The sequence below is a fragment of the Hordeum vulgare genome, chromosome 4H, assembly GCF_904849725.1.
Source record: "Hordeum vulgare subsp. vulgare chromosome 4H, MorexV3_pseudomolecules_assembly, whole genome shotgun sequence".
In the NCBI taxonomy this organism is placed as follows: Eukaryota; Viridiplantae; Streptophyta; class Magnoliopsida; order Poales; family Poaceae; genus Hordeum; species Hordeum vulgare.
In genome coordinates, this window is record NC_058521.1 from 609,090,081 (window position 1) to 609,108,694 (window position 18,614).

At 43.1% G+C, this 18,614-nt stretch overlaps 2 protein-coding genes across 2 annotated transcripts; both read right to left on the minus strand.

Annotated features, from left to right (window-relative positions):
- Nucleotides 1–16,558: 16,558 nt before the first annotated feature.
- Nucleotides 16,559–18,614, minus strand: LOC123447610 (cytochrome P450 89A2-like). Its single transcript, XM_045124217.1, has 2 exons — nt 17,546–18,614; nt 16,559–17,201 (listed from the first exon to the last, which is right to left on the minus strand). The coding sequence occupies exons 1-2, from the start codon at nt 17,936–17,938 to the stop codon at nt 16,764–16,766; spliced, it is 831 nt and encodes a 276-aa protein (XP_044980152.1). The 5' UTR covers nt 17,939–18,614; the 3' UTR covers nt 16,559–16,763.
- LOC123447611 (cytochrome P450 89A2-like) lies at nt 17,978–18,595 on the minus strand. Its single transcript, XM_045124219.1, has one exon. The coding sequence runs from the start codon at nt 18,593–18,595 to the stop codon at nt 17,978–17,980; it is 618 nt and encodes a 205-aa protein (XP_044980154.1).

An 18,614-nucleotide genomic window follows, 5' to 3' on the forward strand; every position in this document is an offset into this window, starting at 1 on the left:
TTCAAGAAGTGCCTATGGACAAATCCTATAAATATAACTTAAGGCAACCATTAGTCCATAGGAATTGTCATCAATTACGAAAACCATATATGGAGATATATGCTCTAACAAACTTCAACAAACATATCTTGATTTTCTTATGAACATGAATCTCAACATGACATCTTGAACTGATGACCCTAAATTCAAAATGGCAGCAGCCTTGGGGGTGCCTAGAGCGGGAGGGGAGGGGGGCGGCGGCGCCTGGAGGGGGTGGGGGGATTTCCGAAGCGGGACGGGGAGGGGGCTTACCCGAGTGGGAGAGGGGAAGAGGGCTTACCAGAGTGGGAGGGGAGGGGGGCGGCGGCGACGACGACAACGACAACGGCGAGGGAGGCAGCGGTGGGGAGGAGCGCGGAGACGGCGACGACGTCGGGAAAGAGTTGCGCAGCCTTGCGGCGTCGAGGTTCGTCCGCGTCGCGTGGAAGAAGAAGATCGAAACGGCGATTTGGACATAACAAATTTCCAACTCCAGCTTATATAGGTGGAGCTTTGATTCCGGGTCGTGGCTCGAACCGGGACTAAAGACCCCCTTTATTCCCGGGTCGAGCCACGACGAGGGACTAAAGACCCCTTTTCGGCAGGCGGAGTGGCGGGGAACGAGGTTCTTTAGTCCCGGGTCGTGGCTCGACCCGGGACTAAAGATGGTCTTTAGTCCCCGTTCGCGCCACGACCCGGGACTAAAGACCTTAGGCTGGCGGTAGTTCAAAGTTTAGTCCCACCTCGCTTGTCGAGAGGCGCCGCGACTAGTTTATAAGCCCCGCTGCCCCCAACCATCTTGAGCTCCTCTCTAAAGCAAGCTTACGGACCTAAACGCGCTCTAAATTTAAAAATTGAAAATATATATGAAATTAAAGACAAAATTTAACATAAATTCATAGTGAATTACTTTGAATTTGGGTTGAATTTTCTCTATAAATTCTCATATAGTTTCAATTTTTTTCCCATTATTTTTGTGTTGTTCTTTGCTTTATTTATTTTGTTTTTTTTTCTACTTAAACCTAAATATTTAGAATTCAAATTTGAATTTTTCGAAATTTTTAAATAACTTTACTTTCATTTTTTGCTATTAAAGATTTTTTTTTCTCTTCTATTTTAGTTTTCTATTAAAGATTTTAACCAAAAAACTTTATGAGAATTCTTTTGAGCCTAAACGCACTCTAAATTTAAAAATTAAAAATATATGTGAAATTAAAGACAAAATTCAAAATGAATCACTTTGAATTTGGGTTGAATTTTCTCTATAAATTGTCATATAGTTTCAATTTTTTCCATTTTTTTGTTTTGTTCTTTGCTTTTTTAATTTGTTTTTTCTACTTACAGCTAAATATTTAGTTTTCAAATTTGAATTCTTTGAAATTTATAAATAACTTTACTTTAATTTTTTGCTATTAAAGATTTTTTTCTCTTCTATTTTAGTTTTCTATTAAAGTTTTTAACCAAAAAACTTTATGAAAATTCTTTTCAGTTGATCTTTTTTTGTTTCTTTTTTATTAATGTTTTACTTGATTCTTTTTAAGAAATAAGCACTTTGATAATTTTAGTTGATTATTTTTAATTCATTCATTTCAGTTAATGTTTTAGTTGATTCTTTTTAGTTGACTATTTTTTTGAGCTAGTTGACCCTGAAATTGAAAAACACTACAAATGAACTCTGAAAATGTTAAAAGTTGACATGGTATCATCATTTCACCCACATAGCATGTGCTAAAAAGTTGAGAGGATTTCAACAAAAACTGGATCCACTTCGTGTACAAAACGGACAATCTCTCTCGAACTATGAATGTTTCGAACGAGAACTCATCTGTTACGAAGGGATTTCATTTTTTTGAACTTATTTAAACTCCATACTTTTTGTATGTTCAAAATGCACCATTCAAAGACACATCACAAATTTTCAACAATTTCTTACTTCATTTCGTATTTTTCATGCATTTACTTATTTTTTTTGAGCTAGTTGGCCTGAAATCGAAAAGCACTACAAATGAACTCTCAAAATGTTGAAAGTTGGCATGGTATCATCATTTCCCCCCACATAGCATGTACTAAAATGTTGAGAGGATTTCGACAAAAACTGGATGCACTTCATGTACAAAACGGACAATCTCTCTCGAAGTATCATGGTTTCGAACGAGAACTCATCTGTTACAAAGGGATTTCATTTTTTTGAACTTATTTGAACTCCATACTTTTTGTGTGTTCGAAATGCATCATTTAAAGGCACATCACATATTTTTAACAATTTCTGACTTCATTTTGTATTTTTCGTGCATTTACTTTTTTTTGAGCTAGTTGACCCTGAAATTGAAAAGCACTATAAATTAACTCTGAACATGTTGAAAATGGGCATGGTATCATCATTTCATCAACATAGAATGTGATAAAAAGTTGAGAGGGTTTCAACAAAAACTGGATGCACTTCGTGTACAAAACGGACAATCTCTCTCGAAGTATCAGGGTTTCGAACGAGAACTCATCTGCTACAAAGTGATTTCATTTTTTTGAACTTATTTGAACTTCATACTTTTCGTGTGTTCAAAATACACCATGCAAAGGCACGTCACAAATTTTCAACAAATTCTTACTTCATTTGTTGTTTTCGTGCATTTACTTATTTGTTTTTGAGCTAGTTGACCCTGAAATTGAAAAGCACTACAAATGAACTATGAAAATGTTGAAAGTTGGCATGGTATCATCATTTCACCCACATAGTATGTGCTAAAAAGTTGAGAGGGTTTCGACAAACTGGATGCACTTCGTGTACAAAACGGACAATCTCTCTCGAAGTATCAGGGTTTCGAATAAGAACTTATCTGTTACAAAGGGATTTCATTTTTTTGAACTCCATAGTTTTTGTGTGTTTGAAATGTACCATTCAAAGGCACATCAAAAAATTTCAACAATTTCTTACTTCATTTGGTATTTTTCGTGCATTTACCTTTTTTTGAGCTAGTTGACCCTGAAATTGAAAAGCACTACAAATGAACTATGAAAATGTTGAAAGTTGGCATGATATCATTTATTATGAAATTAAGTATATCACAAAACCATTGCAGAACATATGACCAAATTAATACAAGTTCATCATTACATTAAAACCAGAGCACAGTAGTGATCAAATGTTATTGTTGCAAAAAATAAATACATAAAGTTCTCTCATAAAACAACATACAAATATGTAAAACATTTAAATGCAACAACAAATGCGATCAAAATCGCAACTAAGGTAACAATTGACCCAATAGCATAATGATACCAAGCCTCTCTATCAATGACATATTTTCTAATATTCCTAATTAATCTTCATGCGCATTTCATCCATCTTCAAGAGCATTGCATCCATCTTCAACCGCATCGCATCGATCTTCATCTTGCGATCATCGATGACATCGGCGACATGCAACTCGAGTTCCATATTCTTATGCTCAATTATTTACAATTTTTCTTTCAAGTATTTGTTTTCTTTTTCAACCAAATTTAACTTCTCAACAAGAATTTCTATGTGGGTTGGAATTTCCGGTTCACATACCTCCTAGATTAAAATATATATGTCACGTTGGTCGTCATAATTGTCATAAACACTAAATAAAACAAATAGTTATAAAAGATAATATATACCACATCCGAATCATAGACAGGACGAGGGCCGACGGAGGCGGATACCAAAACCATCGCACTATATAATAACAAAAATAATGGAAGTACGTAATTTATACAAGTATGTATCTAAATCATATAAGTATGATTTTTTTCTTTTAGAAAGAATATAAGAACAAGAGGTTCACCACGGTGGTGCTCGTGACGAGATCGGAGCGGGGCGATTGGCAACGGTGAGGACGGGCACGGGACGGCACCCTACACATGTGCAGACTCTAAGAAGTTAATTTGAGCATTTGAAATGAGCTAAACTAAGAGTGACAGATGAAAGAATGAAGTAGCTAACCTTTTAAAACACTTGTGCAGTTGGTGCACGGCCAAACCTAGACAAATATTGAGGAAAATGGAGCTTGGAGGTCGAGCTTGGAGAGGAGAAAGCTTAAGTAGTGTGGCTCGGGCATTTCATCGAACACGTCATGTGCATGAACTAGAGTGGCAAGAGCATGGCATGGCACACCTCAACAGCCAAAAAACAGAGGAGAGGGTGGGAGGGGCGAGTGTTTATATAGGCAGCACTTTAATCCCGGTTTTTTGTGTAAAACTGGGACTAATAGCCTACCCTTTAGTCCCGGTTCTTGTCACAAACAGGGACTAATGCTCCTCGGCACGCCACGTGGCAGTCGCTGGATCTTTAGTCCCGGTTTTTGCCCCGAGCCGAGACTAATGAGGTGAACCGAACCGGGACCAATGCCCCGGCAAACCGAACCGGGACCAATGCCTGGCATTGGTCCCGGTTTTCGTTTGAACCGGGACTAATGGTCTTTCGGCCCTCGGCCGAAAGACCCTTTTTCTTCTAGTGTATGCATGTATGCGATGACTTCGTACTTGGTCTATCCTACAGAGATCGAAGATTACACCGTCATCCATGGAGGCAGGCCATATGCTTCAGCCTTATAAACGACATCAAAATCAAAGGTTACATTTATAGCCACTTGTTGGCAATAACTTACGATTTATGTTGAACTCAAGGAGTAGTCAACGACGTTTATGTTGGACCAACCACCTCCATGCATTACCAAATTAGTTGCTGAAGATGGTAATTCTATACCTTTGGAATAAAATCCTATGTTTCATCGCAAAAAATAATAATGACTACAGCATGCACTCTCATTATGACTGCGAGAGGGGATCAGTCACCTTCCTAGGTGACGACCCATCACCATAAAGAGACGCACTTAGCTGGGAAAGTACCTTTTGAGCTCAAGCTCAAATGCACCTACATGAATAATAAAATAAAATAAAAATTAGTGAATTCTGAATTTTTTTATGATGAATTTTGATAAATGTTTTAAGTGTTTACAAATTTCCATCATAAGATCACATTCGTGTAAAGCGTGACAAAAAAACAAAATCAGCATTTCAAAATGCTTTCCAAAATAGCATTTTTAAAGCATTGTTTTTTTTGTCACGCCTTACTCGAATGCTATCTCATTATGAAAATTTGCAAGCACTTAAAACTTCTATCAATTTTATCATACAAAATAGCATTTTTTAAATGTTTTAAATTATTTTCTATTTTATGGTTCATGTGGGTGCATTTGAGCTCGAGCGCAAATACTTCGCGTCCCGCACTAAGATGAAAGTAAAGTGAAGAAGGCACAGAATCGTTGTTAGCCTTCTAGTCCGGATGCAATGGTGCCCTCTGCTCTTGCGTTACTCATGCTAGGACTATGGGGATGATAGAAGACACTATCTGCTGGAAGATCTCTAAGGACACACAGTATTTTGTGAGTTCCGCTTACCAAATGTTTTTCATGCTGAAGGTCCAATTTCGTTGTCACCGTATCATCTGCAAGTGTAAGGCCACGCCGCGATGCAAGTTTTTCATGTGACTGGTGGTCCATCGCAAATGCCTCACGGCAGACAACCTTCAGCGTCAGGGCTGGCCATGCCATCCCTTATGCTCACTTTGCTACTTAGAGACGGAGGACTATAATCATCTCTTCATTCTTTGTTGGTTCTCAAGTGAGGTCTGGGCTAGGCTCAGAGTGTGGTCAGGTGTGGACATCCCTATCCCAGGCTTGGCCTTCGGCTCTATCGAGGAGTGGTGGCTGCGGGCCAGGAAGAAGGTGCATAAGAATGCAAGGAGGAACTTTGACATGGTGGTTATTCTGTTGCACTCGAAGCTTTGAAAGGAGCGCAACGCCCGAATTTTTGACAACAACATTTTCTCAGCTGCCCAGGTCTTGCAGTCTATCCAGGAGGATATTCTCTACTTGAAATCGGCCGATTTGATAACCGATCTTGCTTAGCCGCTGGTTGTTCTAGTTTTGAGGTTTTGCTTCTGTAGTGCTTCGTCTAGATTGCATAGACTGTAAAACCTTGTACTAGTTTTGTTCCTTCTAATAAAATACGGTTGCGGCTCGTTAAAAAGTACAAACAATTAATGTATGCATATATTGATAGAGAGAGTATTAATTTGAATTTACAACCACATATCTTCTACTCAAAGCCTCTGCCCTAACATTGTAGTTTACATGAAAATAAATCCCACGAGGTTCAAATCGATTACAATAGAACAGTTTCAAGGGTTCCAATATATATGTTGTACAAGGCCGACGAGGATGAGTGCAAATCACGGGTCGTATGATTTACGCTGTACTCTCCAGGTCAGTGGGTCTAGCACCATGTCCGGCGGGAGGACGAAGGACGGCCCATCGTCCCAGCGTCGGAGATGAAGATCCGTGAAGACGCTGCGCGGCAAGTAGTCGGGCGATAGGAGGCCGTGGTCGTCGACGATGGCGCGCCACGCGCTGCAGGTCGCCCGGCACAGGGCGAGGGTCCGGGGCGACAGGCGGCAGAGGACGTCGACGAGCAGGTTGCGGGGGAGGCACATGCCGCTACCGTTGGCGTTGCCGTTGGGGGCGTCCATGGCCCGAGACACGAACCTGGCAGAGCGGAAGAAACCTTGCTGTTGCCGTCAATCGATCGATCGACCTAAGCAAAGCTCCTAGCTGGAAGATCTAGCGCGCTATGAACGAGTATATATAATGAGACTGCACGGTGTTTGTGTCCGTATCGAGATCAAGCCATCAAGGCTACCTGGACTCAGACTCGGAGTACTCATGTAGGAGGTGTACTCGAAGAATATCCTAGTACAAGTCATGTTCAAATACGGGCCGCACGTTCGCCAGGACCAACTGCCAGCGAACGCCTAAACTGCCACACGATCTTGATCCCATTGTACAGATTGGATGACTTTTTACACTCAAAATTAAATAAATGCCATCGTATACGTCGTATGCACGTTTCCTGCGAGATGGGCAGAACAGGGCAAGGTGTATATCCACAGACCATAGATACGAACTACTCTCTCGGTAAACAAATATAAAAGTGTTTAGATAACTACTTTAGTGATCTAAACATTCTTATATTTCTTTACAGAGGGAGTAGTGTGTATGTGCACAAGTTTCAATGATTGACCAGCCAGTTAGATGTGTTAGAAGAAAGAGAGGGATTGGTGAAATAGTTGTTGTATTGCTTGAGTCTCATGGATATATATATATATATATGACAAATTTTATCTACCACCGGTGGTAGTTACCACCACTTGTGTTTTGTATGTTGTATGTAGTATCTATCAAATCGGAGAGTATGTATGCGTAGTATGTAGTATATAATCATGTTTAGGTAGTATATATACTATTTGTTTGGTAGTATGTATCATATTTTGTGTATGCTCTTTTTTACATATAAATATATGCGTATTTTACAAATATAATAAAAACTATGGATCAACTTGTAATTTTTTCATGTAACTCACTTTGAAAAATCTTATATATAGTATATGAACATAATAGGAATGATAAATTAGTATATATGCTCCCGCGTGGTAGTATATGGCACACGTGGGGTAACTACCCATGGGTGGTAGGATGTATTTTTCCTATATATATATATATATATATATATAGGAGTACACGATCAACTTAGAGTACAAGACACGTCAGAATAATTCCTAGTCTATCATATGTTTCCTAACTAATCACGATACTCAACATCCCCCCACAGTCACAACGGTAGCGACACAGACGGTGAGACTAGAGAAGAATCCAAAGGTAAGCCGACGCCCCGCCCCCCCCCCCCCCCCAGTCGTAACGGTCGCTGCATTGCGGAAGTTGTGGCGGGAGTGACAACCGACGAGGTTGCTCAAGAAAGGTTGTAGCCCTTTGTACCGATGTCGAGGTAGCCGAGAGCGTAGGGTGGTGTAGTCGTGGTCGAGGTAGCCGTGCGAAGAACATCGTGGTCGATGTCGAGTTGGGGTAGCCGGTATCGAGGAAGTCGCCATGGAGCCGCAGGCACAAGGAGGCGCCGAGTTAGTCATGGGCGCAGTGGTTTCGAAGAAGTGGTGCATCGGGAAGAAGACGTAGTTGAGACGCGTCGCGCCGGGATAGCCAAGCCCGGGGACACGTCGTGGACGAAGGCACGCATCGGTGTTGCCAGCACCATGCATGCGTAGACGGACGAAGTCGATGTTGACGATGAGTCGCTCCAAACTTGCCAGGCCTAGGAACACACCAGGGACGAAGGCACATGTCGGTGTTGCCATTACTGGTCATGCGTAGATGAGGACCTACACAAAACTTGTATGGCGTGTCGAGGAGGCTAGCAGAGAAGGACTCGACGATGGTTGCGGTGCAAATCAGGAAGGGCCGATGTTACCCGCGGGGGTCGAATAGACGAAGTGGTCGGGGAAGACGGCGACGACGCTAGCGATGAGATGGTGCTAGACGGAGATGAAGGAGGTGGACGGGCGGCGCGGCTCGGGTGAGCGAGCTGCAGCAACGCCAAAGGAGAGTGGCGGCAGCGGCAGCGGCTGGTTAGGAACGAGGTGGCGCTTCTCGAAGTAGTCGAGGAAGAACCCGACAGCGTGACGAAGACCGACGCGGACGATGGCATTCCCGCGCTGAAGAAGATGGTGTGGCGCATACTACAGGAAGTAGAGGCGCGGGGACAACAGAGTGGACGCGCGCCGCGACGCTACGGCTCGAAGGGGCGAAGAAGCGGCAGCGTGCGGGTCGGGGCGACGGCGGGAAGACCTCAGGGCGGCGGCATTGACCGCATGCCGTGATGCGACAGCCCGACGGGACGGCATAGCGACGGTGCGCAGGTCGGTGCATCCACGGGGACGACTCGGGCAGCGGCGGGACCGCGTGCCGCCGCGCTACAACCCGAAGGGGCGGAGTAGCGGTGGGTCACGGGTTGGTGCAGCCACGAGGAGAACCACGGGGCGACGCAGTTGCAGCCCAGTGTCATCGATGGAGGGGTGCACTTTACTCGGGACAGTCTTCACGGGAATTGTGGAGGGGCGCGCAACCGACGGGCCAGATTGGTCGCACGACATAGATGAGGTGGATCACACTCCGGCGGGTGATCAATTCGATCGCGCACAAGGTGGCGGCATCCAAGATGAAGCCGTCGACGACGGTCGCAGCTGGGGCCAGTAGCTGGCCTGACGTGGTGATGACGAGGTGATGTATATGCTTCTCACGCCTTGTTGGACCCCAAGTGGAAGGTGGAGATGTAGTCAGCCACAAAATTGCCTCACACAGAGACTGTAAGGTTTATCGAACCAGTAGGACTCCTAGGCTCAACAAGTAGGTGTCTTCCACCCTGGCACTAGCAGAAGACGTGGACCTGCACACACAACAAATAACTTTGCTCCCAACGAGTACAGAGAGGTTGTCAATCTCTCCGGCCTTGTAGTTTGCAAAGGATCAAAACACAAGACGGAAGGTAATAGTGATTGCAACGGAAAAGTAAATAAAGCGGTAAATAGTAGAGGTGTAAGCAATGATGGTGATATGGACCGGAGTCACATGATGTTCACTAGTGATGTCTCTCTCCCAAAAGACGATAAACAACTATGCTAGGGTAAACAAATCACAGTTGGAAATTGACAAAATTATGATCGCACCGCAATGCTAATTATGCTCCTTGATAGTTAGAGGTTCAATGGTAATGGGCAATACGCCGAGAAAAGTTGACCGTTTATTCATTAGCATCTACTTACTAATCATCCACCTTGAGATATCTATCCAAAACTTCTCTCCGGTATGAAGTTGCGAGCCCCACCCAAAGTGTAAACTCAAAGCAACGGACATCTGCATTAACGAACTATGTGTAAGTTAAACAATCCTTGCAACCTTGGTCACAAGCACCGTTGTTTTCTCCCTGGTGGCAACAAGCACATCCTCTAGTCTCATGTTTCTGTCACTCAAGCTAGACATCGAGGGGCCCGAACCCACAATCATGCATAACGCTCCCTCTTGGAGTTACGATCTACTACTTGGCCAAAGCAATAAAAAGCAACGGAGAACATGCAAGAATCACTAAGGAACGTAATATAAAAGTATAATCAAATATATAACTCATAACAATCTGAACATAATCTCATAATCCATCGGAATCCAACAAACCGAGCATAGCAATAGCAAAAGAATTACATAGATGCCTTGATCATGTAGGACAGCTCACAAGGACTAACCATTGAAGCACAAGATTGGAGAGAAGACATCACATAGCTACTGGTCATGGACTCAAGGTCCAAGGGAAACTACTCACGGCACATCCGGGAGGCGTCCATGGTGGTGGAGAAGCTCCCGGAGGTCAATCCTCTGTCCGGCAGGGTGCCGGGAAGAAGTCTCCCGACGCTCCCGATCTCGGAAGCGCTGCGGCGGCGGAACGCTGGAGAAATTCGCGATTACAGATAGTCTGCGAGGGTTTTCTCACGGAACACTAAATATAGGCCAAAGGAGGGCACCAGAGGAGGTGGGGCCCACCCAGGCGACGTCCTGGCGCGGCCTAGGGCCAGGCCGCGCCAGCAGGCATGAATCTATATTATTCCATTCCAATATCTTCCCAAAACTTTCCAAGAAAAATCCCGAATTGGATCCAAAATTGACGGGTTAATGTGAGCTTATCCATGCCGTTAGGCTCTCTTCAAATAGGAATCCATTTTCTAACTGGCTTTCGTGCTTTGGTGAGTTGTCCGAGATCTTTTCGAGGACCTATGTTGTGTTGAAGGGATATCTATATGATCCGATCGATTGCATAAGACCCGCGGTGGCCCTCCTTCTGTGATCCCGAAGCTTCTGTTTCGTTGATTTTTTTTATATGTTTTTTAGGATTTTTTTTCTGGCTTCGGAAAATTAGGTAAAAACCCCTGGAAGAAAGACATCATCACAAAGATACTGGCACTGGAAGTACTGAGTTAGTAGGTTAGTCCAAATATGTGTAAAATGATATAAAAGTGTAGCAAAACATGTAACAATGTCACCCAAAAGATCATGGAACAAGCAGAAATTATAGATACATTTGGGACGTATCAACATCCCCAAGCTTAATTTCTGCTCGTCCTCGAGTAGATAAATAATAACACAATAATTTATGTGGTGACATGCTAACACACATATAAGAACTTCAATGTAAAGCAAGTAACATATGCAATTCAAGTCAAGACAATAACAAGAAAGAGTCTATATCTAGTATTGAATTTAGCAAAGTAAGAACATAAAGGTGCAAGAGCTCTCGTTGCCCGTGACTCGAATGTCTCCAAATGGTGTTTGCATACAAGAAGTGGGAGACGGGTTCAGAGATAAAATATTTTTTAATTGAGAACTCAGTCTACTAAACCTCACACTTAGTCTCCTTTGGAATCTTATTTTGACTCATCCCCAGACCACTTGTCAGGCACAAGTCAAAATGATCCTCTCCCTTTCGAGTTTGAGCACTTATGCAATGGATGAGCGTAAGCAAGATATGTTGGCATTCGGATTGCAAACAGAATAATGATGGGGAAGGAAGACAAAAAGGTGTAAAAGGCTTACATCAATGAGGACAACCATAGGCGAGTGAAAGTCAAATGATAGATATGATGTGAGGAGTAGGGATTGCCATGTAACGGATGCACATATGAGCTAAGGTAAGTTCTTCAATGGAACTATGGGGGTGCATCCAACTTGTTTGCTCATGAAGACCTAAAGCTCGTTTAAGGAGGCTCATCATTGGAATATGCAAACCAAGTTCTATAGTGTAAGGATCCCCACATAGTTATGCATGAATTGTAATATCTATGTAGTACCAATATAGTAATGGAGTACGAGTGTGGATCTTTCAAAAGGAATTGTAGTGTTTCCCCCTTATCTCTTTTTATTTCTTTTTATTTCTTTTTTATTTTTCTCCTTTTTTCTTTTTTTGTGGCATCTTTGGCTCTTTCTTTTTATCTCTCATTTGTCCTCTTTGGGATCTTTTGTTTGTCCTCTTTGGGATATTTTCCTCACTTAACGGCAACACTCTATATTTTACATGAATAGAAAGAAAAATCATCACACTTTATAAGAAGTACTCAACATATAGACAAGTGAAAACTATCATGATGTATGCAAATGTATGCCTCTGTCAGTGTAGTAGGATATGCAAGATACTAGCGCGTCATGTAGCAGTAATGAGGGCAAGACCCAACTAGCATGCGGCTCTATGATCAAGCAAAAGCATGTATGACATGAAGATCAAGTCATGAGATGATGGATGTTACATGGCAATGTATCTCGGGAAGGCTATGGAAATGCCTTAATAGGTAGGTATGATGGCTGTTTTGAGGAAAGATATAATGAGGCTTATGTATGACAGAGCGTATCATGTCATGGGTTCGGATACACCAGCGGAGTTTGCACCAACTCTCAATGTGAGAAAGGGCAATGCACGGTACCGAAGAGTCTAGCAAAATATGGATGGTGGAAGTGCCAACAATCAAATACTCACATTAGTCCGAAGAACTCATACATTTATTATCGGTAACTCTCTATCTAGTTAGGAAATTCACAAAGAGAAGTATCCCGAGGAGGAATGTTTGGAGGTTTGGTTATCCTTGCGCATCCTCGACTCATGGTAACGTGAGGGTACTCTATATATTCCAACCCCTCCAGAGGTTAGCGATCAATTTAGTAGTTAGAGTTCTCAACTAATTTTTAGTTTTTGGAAAACACATGGATTTCACAAAATATGACACCTGTCACTAATAGGCTCAAGCTCTTGGCACCAATAGTCCAAATATTACTCAAATCAATACCTCAAAACTATTACAAGTTACTACTATACTTAAATAGCAACCTCAATTACCTACCTACGCAAGACACACAACTCAGTGCAACAAGCCAACTCTCTAAACAAGATAAGCATGATAACTCAAGAGAGTTCCAAAATCAACCTAAGTAAAAGCTCTTAAGAAGATAAGCATGAAAGCTAAGAGCTAAGCATGAGAGTAGCTACGAAAAGATGAAGAACACACAAAAAGAATAAGCATGAAAACCTATGTTGTGTTCTAGAATGAAATGGAGCGTGTCTCTCTCCCAAACAAGTTAGGCTAGGTTCCGACTTGTTATGAACAGCAAGCAAAACTAGAACAAACTAAAAAAGAAAACAGCTGAATGCTCCAAGCATGGCACATATCATATGAAGTGATAAAAATATAGTATGGGGATGGACGACCTGATGATTGTTGATAGAGAAGGGGATGCATGGGGCATCCCCAAGCTTAGACGCTTGAGTCTCCTTTGTATATTTCTTGGGATGCATGGGGGCATCCTCAAACTTGAGCGTTTGACACTCCTTTATCTTCTTTCATCATCTCTCCCATCGCAATACTTGAAAACTCCCTTCATACAAAACTCATCATAAGTTGATTAGAGTAGTTAGTTCCCTTAATAAAATAATTCAATACCTACTGTAAATAAAGATTCTCATGAAAATCTACTGCTTATCATGAATGCCAAAAGATTTTTGCAAATAAAAAAGCAAGCTTAGGGTTCGCAAAACAATGAAAATACAAAACATGGCACAATCTGTGAAAAACAGAACAACAAGTAGTAAATAATTTACTCAGAACACTACTGCAACTCAAATAAAAAACTCAAAACCGATGCTAGAAAGACAATTATATAGAGCACGCTGTCAAACAAATTCAGATTAAAAAGATGATCTGGTGATTTTTGATGATTTTTTCCGTCAAGCAGACAAAATATGTTTCTGGACAGCATGTCACAACTTTTGAACTTTCTTGCAATCGGAGGCTATAACTTGGCACAAAGCTTAAAAATATAGATACAATGATGTTGCTACAGTAGTAACATGCATCAAGACCATTAAAACAGAAAGTAAAAACATATTGGGTTGCCTCCCAACAAACACTTATTTTATGCCTTTGAGCTAGGCACAATGCAAGAAGGAGGATCAAAGTTCTTCAAAGTTATCAGAATTATAAAGACCATCAAACGGATCCTCAACAAGTTCATCCTCATTTTTCCTAGGTACTGGGTACGTACCTTTCGCTTTCCCTCGTAAGCGGATGTGTCCTTTACCTAAGTCAATGAAGCCTCTCATGGCTCGGAGGAAGTTCCTTCCAAGCACTATATTCCCTTTGTCGGGCTCCATGATGAAGAAATCAATTGTTGCACTCCTTTTAGATAATGTAACCTGGACATCTTTACCTTTTCCTGGATTTCAGAAATTTCACCATTAGCATGTCCATGATAAGATGAAAAAAATTCCATGTCTAACCAAAGAGAATCATAAACAACTTTTGGCATAGTAGAAACCATGGATCCAATATCACAATAAGCAAGGAAGTCTTGGTTAGAGATGCTAATTCTAATGAAAGGCTCCTAGTCATGGTCTATTTTCAAAATCTGCTCCTTATCAACCATAGGTTTATCTCTTTCTCTTAAATCTAGAGCATCTATTTTCCCTTCAATAGTAGCAAGTCTATCTATAATAGTGTCATAACCATGATTATAAACAAGATTATTAGATAGACCATGTATAATATCAAGAGCTCTTGCCTCATCACACTATAAGAAATTTCCTTTAGCTATCAAGAGAGTGTTTGCACCATATACAGAGACCATGATAAAATTTTCTAAGCACAATTTTGAAGGGTATCTAAGGCATAATTCTTTTGTGTGCTTTAGAAATTCTATCCCATGCTTCCTTCATATTTTCTCCATTCCTTTGATGGAAGTCTAGTACCTCAGATTCCTTCCAAGAATCAAACCTTAACATGCTTGACAACTAAAAGCAAAGTAACTAATTTTTTTGTGGTTTTTGGTATAGGACTCTAAAGCAAAAACTAGAAAGTAAACTAAGAAGACTAAAAAGCAAAGGTAAAAGATAGTGTGCAACTCCCCTATCTTGAAGAGTGGAGTCCCCGGCAACGGCGTCAGAAATTCGCTTGATGACGAGATGATGTATATGCTTCTCGCCCCTCGTTGGACCCCAAGTGGAAGGTGAAGATGTAGTCAGCAGCAAATTTTCCTCACACAAAGACTGTAAGGTTTATCGAACCAGTAGGACTCCTAGGCTCAACAAGTAGGTGTCTTTCACCCTAGCGCTAGCAGATTCCTGAAGCCCTTATGCAGGCGCTCGTGCGGAAACATGTTGTGGCAAAGAGGAGGCCACATCGCGAGGGCCCGTGACAGAGTTACCAGAGAGACCAGTGGTCGCGAGGGCGTGTTTCTTCTGTAGTTGATCACACTTACATGTGGGGCATGGAATGAGGTGGCAGAATAAGTAAAAGAATAAATAATGGTCAGCATGCCTCGTGGGTAAAACAAGTAGCAAAACCAGCTTGGTGGCTTCTAGGGGGTGTTTTGTCTGGTTTTGTGAAGTTTGGGGATTAAGTAGCTGGTTTTTTAGTTTAGGGGTGATGTGGTCGAAATATGAAAGTTCAGGGGATATATACATTTAACTCGAGTTGTTACCAATAAGTATCCTCTTCATGCTCCTTTTGAGTTAATAAAATCCATCATTTGTTAAAAGATGATAGAGATTTGTTACCGCAAGGAGCATCTTGTAGCACCATGAACCAGCACTATGTACCTCTAATAGCATTTGCATAATAATGATCATAGGACGTCCACCAAACACTAATTAACATGCATGTTGTGAAGATTCATCTGTAATTCCGATTGGTGTTATAAATTACTAGCAAAAGGGCCCGTGCGTTGGAACGGGAGAAAAAATACCACACGCTCTTAATTTATAAAAAAATGGTCTATAATCTGAGAATTTGTAGTTACGACATAAATAAAGATGATCTTATCCTACAAAAATGCAGTTCAAAATTTCACAATGCAGTTCAAAATTTCACAAGTTTTCTATTTTAACACGGCTTGCATGTAGATTTAATACGTACAAAGAATGAGTCAAGTGACCTTCAGTTTCATCTCTAATCCTGATTTTGTTGACGTGTTTATCTCCAATCCGGATGAGTAACGGTATGAAAGAAAGACGAATAATGACTTATTTATTAAGATTGCACCCTAGATAGTATTTTTATTAAACGTTTAACAGATAAAATAATATCATATTTAAATTCTACACATTTTTCTAGTCAAATTCCATATATAATATGTTAAATTTGGAGTTACGGTTTAAAAGATATGAGTATTTTAAAAAACATTTAATATATACTACGAGTTTAATGTCATAAACAGTAAGGACTTTTTTGTAAAATCACCTTGATGGGTTTTCCGACGGAAGCGATAGCCTCTTTATTATTAGGTAAAGAAAACTAGAGATCCATTTCTAATCCCGGTTGATGTTACAACCAGGACTAAAGGGGTTTGCAGGGGCCGCAGCATGACACCATCCTTTTAATCCCCGTTTATAACATCAACCGAGACTAGAGGTTCCTCATAAACCGGGACTAAAGCCTAGCCTCATGAACCGGGACTAGTGATAGCATTAATCCCGGTCCAAAAGCACGGGATATAGACACAATGAATGAATACAAAAACAACCCTTCAGCCAAATTACAAATTTACAACTCACAGTCTATAGATAAGAGGGGTGGGGACTCCCGGGTGCTATAGTGCCTTTCCGTTAAAGAAAATCCACAACAACAACAACATATATAAGCGCAACATTTTTCAGGAATCAAATTTCACAAACCAATACAAAAAGAGTCCTTGGGCCAAATTATAAGCGAAATATACCTTAGACAGCTACGTACAACACATGACAAGACCGGAAACAAGAGCATCCCTTCCAAGAACTCATCACATCATGCATCATCCTAGAGATGCATGCATCATCTGCTTGTCCTGACAACGAGGCACAAGGTGAGCGCGCAGCTGCCGCTTCATCAGGGTGAAGAAAGCGATGCTGGGCTCGAGATCGACGGCGAGCTCTCCACCCATCTCTCTCCATTCGAACTCCCTCACGAGGTTGGCCGTGATGTAGGTCAGGTGCAGCATGGCGACGCCCATACCGGGGCACATACGCCGCCCGGCACCGAACGGCATCATCTTGATCTCTCCCGCACTGCCGGCCGCCGCCAAGAGGCTCACCCTTTCACCACCACTGCTCCCCAGGAATCGCTCAGGCTTGAACTCGTTCGGGTCAGCCCACGCTGTCTCGTCTAGCACGAGACACCCCGACGGGAACTTCATCACCGTGCCCGCCGGAACATGTCGTCCGTCAAGGACGACGTTGCCTCCTTCCATCACCTTGCATAGTCGCATATATGTTAGTCAACACAAGGAAAGTGTGCTTACGAGAGTTTAGTTTATAAATATTCCTCTGTCCCATAATGTAAAGACGTTTCTACAAGCTATATGAACCTATTACGTTAGAGCATCTCCAACAGACGTAAAAAAAACTCCGCGCATAATTTTCATTGCGTGTTTTTTAGACACGCGTTTTTGAAGTCTGTAAAAGCAATATTGATTCCCGCGCATTAGAAATGCTACAGTGAGGCATTAAAACTTTTGTTGGGCAGGAAATTTTTATGGGCAGAAATTTTTTAGACGAAACAGTGGTATGTATAGGAGGAAGAGGAAAGGATGAGTACCTGCCTAAACACAAAGGGCGCACTGGGACGGAGCCGGAGCGCCTCCAGAATGACTGCGTTCAGGTAGTCCATCTTCTCGAGAAGCTCCTCGCTAACCTCGTCGGCGTCCGTGCCGACCGCATCGTCGATCTCTTTCCGGACGGCCTCCTGCAGGGCTGGACGCTTGACGAGGTACGCCATGATCCACTGCAGCTCAGCAGCTACGGCTTCGGTCCCGGCACCGAGGAACTCGGAGCACATGCCCACGAGCTCGGCGTTTCCTAGCCTCCGCTGCATGCCAGCGTTGGAGGCGTCGTCCGGGACGCAGAGGTCAATGAGCGTGTCCACATGCGCCACCGTTTCGCCAGGGCGGCGATGCCGTCTTCGACGGGCGTCGATGAGCGGGAAGTACATCTCCTCCTGCTTCCGCCGCACCGTGGCTAGCTTGCTCCACTATTTGCAGTAGACGATCCTAGCGAGCGCACCAGGGAGCCTCAAGTTGGCGAACACGTCCTGCGTTGGAAAGAGCTGGAAGAAGTCCCTTTGGGCGTCGGCCATGGCGCGGACACGCCCCGCGTCCACGCCGTCGCCGAAACACATGGTGGCCATCAGGGCGAACATGGCCGAGCGGATACTCTCTGCAGCGAGGACTACTCCTAGTCCTCCGCCTCCCTGTGTGGACGTGCACTGCTTGGTGAGGTCTACGACGAGGCCGCGCAGCGCGCGGCGGCGCGCGGCGGCGTAGCGATGGAGGCGCAACGGGTGGAGGACGTCGGCGGTGATGTTGCGGCGCATGGCACGCCAGAGTGGGCCGTAGGGCACCGAGCCTAGGTTGTGGAAGCGGCGGCGCGAGAGGACAGCGCTGGGCGTGGTGGAGGGCGGACGGTTACAGAAGGAGCCCCCGGCGCTGCCGCGGATGAGGAGGCGGTGCGCGGTCACGCGGTCCGTGACAACTAGAGCAGGCTGCTGCGATAGACTCCGAACCAGGGCCGACATCAACATGACCGCCTCGCTCCACCTCCAAAGGACGGCCATCACAACGAGGAGGAGCATCAACATTATTTCATGCATGGCTAGCTGCACGTGCACG

Bases quoted from the DNA above. Each gene is read 5' to 3' on its own strand.
- LOC123447610 (XM_045124217.1), bottom strand. From the start codon at position 17,938: ATGTACTTCCCGCTCATCGACGCCCGTCGAAGACGGCATCGCCGCCCT. The intron at 17,202-17,545 runs GTACTCATCCTT...CGACTATGCAAG, and splicing joins CGCCCTTTGTGTTTAGGCAG to GTGATGGAAGGAGGCAACGT.
- LOC123447611 (XM_045124219.1), bottom strand. From the start codon at position 18,595: ATGCATGAAATAATGTTGATGCTCCTCCTCGTTGTGATGGCCGTCCTT.